Source organism: Mauremys reevesii, linkage group 4, assembly GCF_016161935.1.
Source record: "Mauremys reevesii isolate NIE-2019 linkage group 4, ASM1616193v1, whole genome shotgun sequence".
Classification (NCBI taxonomy): domain Eukaryota; kingdom Metazoa; phylum Chordata; order Testudines; family Geoemydidae; genus Mauremys; species Mauremys reevesii.
Genome location: NC_052626.1, coordinates 22,611,911 through 22,620,058, shown reverse-complemented (window position 1 = coordinate 22,620,058; position 8,148 = coordinate 22,611,911). Strand labels below are relative to the sequence as shown.

Below are 8,148 nucleotides of genomic sequence, written 5' to 3'. Positions count from 1 at the left end.
CAGCTAAGATTCCCCCAAGACCCTGGGTATCAAAACAAGTTTCAGCCACTGCCCATCTTCCTTTTTCTGGAAAGCTACCATTCCCTGTAGCTGTTATAATGACTTCTGCCCATGGAAGCAGGGAAACTTGTTCACTGTGAGCCAACTGCCTACAAACCATTTGCTTCACCTGGGCTACTTCTTTAACGGGAATTTCTACAGACTGGATTTGTAAGACACCAGCCTGGCAATAATTACAAAGTTATTAGCCATAAAAAAATCCAAACAATTATCAGCTCATCCACCACCTTGGCTACCCAGACTTCTTGCTCTAATTCCAGAGGTCCAATTTTCAAACCCAATTTTCCCAAATAACTCCCTAGTCATTGTCTCTATCTGAGGCAAATTAGTTGGTTCAATTTGGATCCTCTATTCCCTAGGCTTTTTAGCATGTCAGGTTTAATAATTTAGGTTTGAGCCAGCATCCACTATATACACACTTTTCACAGTTCCTAATACAAGAGGGAGGGATAGCTCAGTGGTTTGAGCAGTGGCCTACTAAACCCAGAGTTGTGAGCTCAATCCTTGAGGGGGCCACTTAGGGATCTATCTGGGGCAAAAATCAGTAGTTGGTCCTGCTAGTGAAGGCAGGGGGCTGGACTCAATGACCTTTCAAGGTCCCTTCCAGTTCTAGGAGATAGGATATTTCCATTTATTTATATGCACTCAATAGCCAAACTTCCAATATTGTTCTTTAGCTGCCCAGATTTTTTTTTAAATGGCACTGGTCCTTGCCAAGATTTGCCCCTTCAGCATGGTGTCCCCCCATTTCCCAGCTAGGAAAGAGGCTTTCATTAGATACTTGTGATGCTCTGTTCTGGCCCACCTTATATTTACAATAGTCCCTTTTATGATTCATTTTTCCCACAGTAATAGCATTTTACTGAACTACTTCCCTTAGTTTTGCATGATTGCCAATTTCCCTTGTTTTACAAACCGAATTTATCAGTTTTTCCAACTGTTCAATAAGGTCATGAACCAGATTAGAAACACCTTTTTCCTCATACATAGTTGACTCAGACCTATACTTGTAGCCTAGGGCTCATGGCACTCAGCTTCCCTCTTCCTCACTAGCAGCTGCTTCCTCTTCCAGTGCACCTCTGCAAGGAAAGATTCGAGTTCAGTAGCAAATTCCATAGCTTCTCAGTGCGTCTTTGGGCTCCTTTTGCTCATCTTGATCTGCAAATCCAAGTCCAGCTGAGCATCTATAAAATGGTCTGTTGCCAATTTACCCTGGAAGTCCTCCTTGGTGTCTGAATATGCCAGGAATGCAAATCTTCTCAGGTCCTCTGTCAGGTGAGGTGGGGTCTTCTTCCCTCTCCTTCTAGCTCTATTTAGCTGCAAGTGAGGGTTGAATTTAGACACCATCTTATATAACCTCACATCAGTATGAAATTATGCCCCCAGATTGTATTTGGAGTCCATAGCAAAAGAGTGCAAACACAGGCCACGCCAGCAATTGTTCCACCAGGTGCTCTGCCCAACGTAGTTGTCCGCACCTGAATAGGAAGCCACAGTTCAAAAGTACCTCTCAAACTGAAAAAAAAAACAAAGTTGTTTGCATGGAATGGAGAGTGAGGGATTTCCAAAGGCATAAACTAAGACTGAATTTCCAATCTTTTTCCACCAAGGAATCTATATAAAACTCCATATTTTGGTGCCTCAGGGTCACTCCCATTGGTTTGACAGAGCAAAGTTTGTTGATGTTCAAGGTTGCAAGACCCATCTGTTTACTCAGGTTTTTGTCTGTCAGCCTAGTTGGAAGGGGGTGCTTTGAGAGTTCCAGCTTTTTTTGCTGGGGGTTTCTTTAGAGCCAACATAATTTGTTACTGTGCTCATTTAGAAGCTTTAATTTGTGGTTTTGAAGATTGTGTAACTGCACTGAGAGGTGGCAAGAGGCCCATATGAGGAGTTCAGCAATAAGTTTAACAATACAGTAAATAACTGTTCAGTGATTTGCCCTGTACTGAGCACCATGGCATGCACTATAAGTTATTAGTCCAGCCTCAAGACAAAGAACAGTCCTAGTGCATTAACGTGTCTTTATGAGGTGCCTAGTAAAACGGAGATAAAAATGCAGTTCCATTTGGATAACAGAACACTGAATCACTTCACTCACTGTTGTCACACATTAAGGATGACCCACAGTTGGCCTCTGGACTGAGGGCACAGATAGATTATTTCACAATACTGTAGTCTATTCTGGAATAGAAGAAGAATGAAGATAATACTTTTCATAGGGCCTTTCTCCATGGTTCTCAAGACAATTTACGTGAACATAAAGCCTTCTAGACTCCTGTGAGGTAGTTAAGTGTTATTACCTCCATTTTACAGATGGTGAACCTAAGGCAGAGATGTATGCAGCCAAATTTTCAGAAGTGTTCACTGAAGTCAATGTGAGCTGCAGATCCTCAGTGCTGCTGAAAATCAGGCACCAGACATCTCAATTGATCATACAACAACAGAGGCATTCAGAAGTAGTGAACACTTTTGAATACTTAGGACTACGTGAGAGCAAGTCATTAGCAATGCTGGGTATGGAATCCAGAGCTTCTGGCTATGAATCCCATGCTCCATCCCCTAGAGTACACAATACTCTACCCATCTATTTAAAGTCTTTTGCTCCATCACCAGTTGTCAAGAGAAGTTTAGTCATGCTCCTCTTGATCATGGAAAGGGTTTTTTTTTCTGTGCATTATGTTATTTGCTGTCTGTCTGTTTGGGGTCTTTTTAAGTGAACATTCAACCTGACTTAGTCAATGTTGATATAACTAGTTCCATACTTTACAGACCCCACTGCATGAAGCAAATCCCATCATACCACTTCAGATTAAATTTGATAATACATATTTGTTACCCAGAAGATGCCCAGAAGATCAAATAGACAAGAAATAGACAAGAAATAACTGTCCCAATAATGGCAGTGCTCAGATATTACTGCCATGGGGGACAGATATATACCCAGATAACCAGGACAGGTCTAGATTTTTGGAGGCTTAGAATTTCTCAGAAAGATGGTCATGAGATAAAGGCACCAGACTGAGACTGAGGACCTCTGAGCTCTATTCCCTGTTCTGCCGCAGGCCTCCATTCCGTCTGTAAAATGGGGATAAATAGCATTTCCTTTCTGCTTAGGTTGTAAGGCCCAGCCCCATTTCAATGGCAGTTGGGAACCTAAATACCTTTGAGGATCTGGGTCTAAGCTCTTTGGAGGCAAAGACTCATCTCTTAGTGTATGTTTGTACCTTGCCTAGCATAACAGGGCCCTGATCTCAATTGCAGCCCGTAGGCGTTTCTGTACTGGAAATAAGAAAGGACAGTAATGTTCAATGACAGGAAATTACCCTCCAGGGATCAGAGTGGATAGAATGAAGAGCCAACAGGTCACAAGTTCACCTCCAGTCTGGCACCTGCTTGTCACTGTGGACTGACTTGGTCAAGGTGAACTCAAGGCTTCTGCTTTCTGCAGCAGAGGGAAGAGCCTGCAGGGGTTATGTAAGATTACAACTGGAGAGGCGGCCACAGCTCTGCAAAGAGGCGAGAAGGATCTCTCCCTTCACCACCCGCAGCAGCGCGGGGACGTTTCAGCTTTCGGACAACAGCTACCCCTAGTGGCGAGGAATCGCTTCCCTTTTCTCTCTCTCCCCTCTCGTTGATTTCATGCTGTCAACAGGTTTAGTGACTAGAGGCAGCGGGTGGTCATTAACCTGGCAAGCGCCCCCGGCCCCTCCTCCAGGCCAGACCCCCGGCGGCTGCAGCCCAGCGAGGCCGTTTGCAGTCGCTCCCCAGCCTGGGCGCAGGGCGCACCGCGGGCTGCCAGGGGACCGGGCGTTTGTTTGCTCATCAAAGGCAGAGCAAGAGCGAAGCGCCCCTTAACCAAACGCACCTCCTGGGCACGGCCCCTTCCAGAGCCCAGCCCTCCAGCGCGGCCAAGGCGGAGGTACCCCTGTCCCATCCCCAGCCCCTCCAGGCCCTGGCCCGGCCGCTGCGCCGGGGACAGTTCGCCCCGAAGTTAGGGCAGAGGAGGGGGGCGCGTCGGGGGCCTGGGGAGCGGAACACTCGCAGCGATAGTCGCGCTCAATCGGAGGGAATAACTGGTCCTAGCCCCCGGGAGCGGGGTCACGTCACCCGGGGCGGAGGCGCCTTGGGGGCGCGCGGCTACGGCCGGCCCTCGCGCCGCCGCCCCACGTGCGCTGCCCCCTGGCGCACACCCCTGGAGCGCAGGCGGTGGGGGAGCACGGAGCTCGCCTGTTGCATTGTCCAGGCCGGGTTGTTTGTAAAGAGGGGGTGGGGTGTTTGCTATCTGCGCCGGAGCCCCCGGCCGTGCCCTGGCTCTCGGCTGCTGCCGGAGAGTGGCTGCTCCGTGGCACGTCCCTTGCAGCTCCTGCCGGGTCTCTCTCCTCCTCCTCCCTGTGTATTTTAGGTCATTGGAGTGGAGGGGTAGGTAATCCCCGGGTTTAAATTCCAAAGGGGCGGGTTCTGGCCGGAGGTGGAGTCACTTTTCATTTAAATCCCTGACTATAAAATGGGCTTAAAGAGACGCGGGATCTCAGCCGCGCTGCACAGAGCCCGGCAGGCAGGCGTGTGTCGAAGGGGGCGGGAGCCCAGCCGCCGTCAAGATGCTCCACTCCCTCGGCGTTCACACCTTGCAGCTGCTCACCCAGGTCGCTGCCTGCATCCTCCTGTTCCCCCGCTTCCTGCTCACCGCGCTGATGCTCTGGCTCCTGGATTTTCTCTGCATCAGGAAGAAGTTGCTGCTGGTGGGCAGCAGGGCGGAGGAGGAAGCCAGCCCTGGCCAGGAGCCGCCACCGGACGATCCCCCGGTCTGTGTATCCGACTCCAACCGCATGTTCACCCTGGAGTCCCTGAAAGCCGTGTGGCACGGGCAGAAGCTGGACTTCTTCAAGTCAGCCCACGTGGGCTCCTCCGCCCCCAACCCCGAAGTCATCCAGCTGGACGGGCAGAAGCGGCTCAGGATCCTGGACTACGCCCGAGGCAAGAGACCCCTGATCCTGAACTTTGGGAGCTGCACCTGACCCCCCTTCATGGCTCGCCTGAGGTCCTACCAGCGCCTGGCTGCGCACTTCGTGGACATCGCTGACTTCCTGCTGGTGTACATCGAAGAGGCTCACCCCTCCGACGGCTGGGTCAGCTCGGACGCAGCCTACCAGATCCCCAAGCACCAGTGCCTCCAGGACAGGCTGAGGGCGGCTCAGCTGATGCAGGAAGGGGCGCCTGGCTGCCCCCTGGCAGTGGACACCATGGACAATGCTTCCAGCGCCGCCTATGGCGCCTTCTTTGAAAGGCTCTACATCATCCAGGAGGAGGTGGTGATGTACCAGGGAGGCAGAGGACCAGAGGGCTACAAGATCTCCGAACTCCGGAGCTGGCTTGACCAGTACAAAACCCGGCTCCAAAGCCCCAGCACGGTGGTCATCCACGTGTAAAAGGAAACGGCCCCTGTGCTGGGGTGAGGCGGGGGGTGTCCTGCACAGGGGGGGTGGTGGTGGCAGGAGCTGTTCTCCGCTCCTCTCCCTCGGGACTGCAGGCTGCTGTGTGAGTTTCATGCAAGTGCCATTGTTGACCCTTCTCTGATCGAATCATGTTGATTTGCCAGCCCGGCTCGGTTCATGCTGCATGTCCTTGTGCATCTTGTAAATACCCCTTTTTTGTAACAAACAAAGCGTTCCCTATTTTTATGGAGGTTTTTCTAGGGGGTCTGGGTCCGCGTGTGTGTGTGTGCGCGCGTGCTTGTGTGTACGAGTGGTCTCTGCTGAGTGCCCGGAAAACACTAGTTGGAATTTCTAGTATCGCTTGGTGACGACCGATTTTGAAATGGTTTTCAAAATACCAGGGAATCGAGTCCGATGTTGTTAGATACTAGAAGTGCCACTAGCCGGGGCAAAACGGAATGTCCTATTTATGGGGTCTCTCTCCTTTTTTTTTGTAAAATGTTCGTTTTTTTATGAACTTTTTTATAGTAATAAAGATCTGGAATAAATACGCGCCTGCTCTTGGCTCCCTTTAACGGAACTGATCAGCTAATGAAACCTCTACCTTGTAACCTCTCCCCGCCCCTCCCCACTCTCCGAGCGGCTGGGGAGCAGGCGAGCGGGAGGAGATAGCTGGGGCAGAGGTGCAGGGGCTGGGGGCGCGCACCCGCTATCCCGGGCACTTCGTGGAGCCCTGCCGGCGCTCCGCAGAAAACCTGCCCCGCAGGGTGCCTTGCAGCCTTCCCCGCAGAGATGTAAAATGCTGCTGGGCAGAGGAAACCGCTGGGCTACGGCCATAAATGGCCATAGACACTTAAAAAACCCAGACCCGGAGCTAACCCTAAAGAGACTGAGCGTCTCGATCCCAAACATGTCCAGCTCCTGGTCCGAGCTCTGTAAAGTTACAAATCCACCGCTCCCGCTGCGGAGTCCCCAGTCTGACTCCAGAGATCGCTCTAGCCCTGAGCTTGGGGCTGCCGCGACGGGGTGAGTACAGGCAATTAAGCCCTTTCTTAGGGGCAGGCGGCAGCTGCTGACGCTGCAAACGTGTCCACCGCGTAGCCCAGATGTACCCCTGCCTCACAGCTGTGTGCACTGTAGTAACCTGCTGTGCTCCGGCACGTGTCACGTCTCGCAAAGGCTGGGAAGCCGCTTCCCGTTAGCCTACAACTTAAAACATCTCAGGAAGGCCCCGATTCAGAGGCGGTATTTAGGCACCTGCCTAATTTTAAACATGAATAATCCCCTTGAAGGCAAGGTGGCTACTCACCTGCTTAAACTAAGGCACCTGTTTAAGCACCTCGCTGAATCAAGCTCCAATCCCTACCTGAACAAAGGACAGCTGTGCATCCCCTTAGAGCAGACAGGCTCAAAATGCTCAGTAATCTGAAATGTATTCAAAGAATGGGTTAGCGGGGGATGGTAGCCCTATTTTCATCTGTGTATCATCAATTCCTCAGGCTTTTCTGTAACCCAAACCTTGGGAAAACAGCAATTTGACTTCAAGTTGCAGGTGTTCATTACTACATGCTACTTTGAAGTCCTACAGTAAAAACCAAGCAGGGAAAATAAATCATCACCAATTTATGATGAAACCACAAAGGCTAAAACATTAAATTCATCTAACATCTTAATATGTATATGAAGCCCAAGCAAGAATCCAGAAATAACACCTCTAAGTGATTATGCCCAATTATTGTTTTTTCTGCTTTGGACATGATCTTTTTGGAAACCATCAAGAAATGATAGAAGGTTTAGAATAACCTCATAAATCAGATTTAAAAGTGGGCATGTTTAATCTCCAAGAAAAGAAGATGAGAGGGGCTGATGATAGCTTTCAAATACCTTAAGGACTGTTATAAAGAGGATGGGGATCAGTTGTCCTCCAAGTCTACTGAAGGTAGAGCAAGAAGTAAGGGGCTTCATCTGTAGCAAGGGAGATTTAGGTGAGGTATTAGGAAAAGTTTATTAACTACAAAGATAGTTAAGCTCTGACATAGGCTTCCAAGGGAGGTGGGGGAGTCCCCCTCATTGGAGTTTTTAAGAACCACTTAGACAGGATGGTCTAGGTTTACTTCATGCTGACTCAGCGCAGGGGGCTGGACTAAATGACTTCTCAAAGTCCTTTTCATCCCTATGCTTCTATAAGGAATGATGCTTGGAAATGTATTAATCACACTTATCAAGACATTTTGGGATGAAGGCATCTTCTTGTATGTCTTTAATAGCTCCTCATATAAATATCTGGCTTAGGAAAGATGAAGGTGAGAAACTCAAGTTGTTGCAATCTTCCTGATTAAATTTAACAAGATTTCCCCCATATCAGATTAGACCTAATGAGAAATAGGAAGAACTTTTAAGGCAATTTAGATCTTATTATGCAAAGTAATGTTAACTTTGCAGAAGACAGTTTATAAACATAATATTACATTCCTTCTCTTTTCAGAAATAGGTTGCCATATCCACACAACCACTTCAGGTTTATGGCATGTATACCACTTAATTCCCTCATTAGTCTGCAACCAAAACTATATTGGCCAATATTTTCATACATGTGTATCTAAAGCTAGGCACTCAAATCAAACTGGTTTGATTTTAAAGCTGCTGGCTCCCCACA

General features: G+C 49.1%; 1 protein-coding gene across 1 annotated transcript; it reads left to right on the top strand.

Annotated features, from left to right (window-relative positions):
* Window positions 1–4,551: 4,551 nt before the first annotated feature.
* On the top strand, window positions 4,552–6,840 carry DIO3 (iodothyronine deiodinase 3). The gene has a single exon (XM_039538649.1). It carries the CDS (start codon window positions 4,659–4,661, stop codon window positions 5,484–5,486), a length of 828 nt encoding a protein of 275 aa, XP_039394583.1. The 5' UTR covers window positions 4,552–4,658; the 3' UTR covers window positions 5,487–6,840.
* The last annotated feature ends 1,308 nt before the right edge of the window (window positions 6,841–8,148 follow it).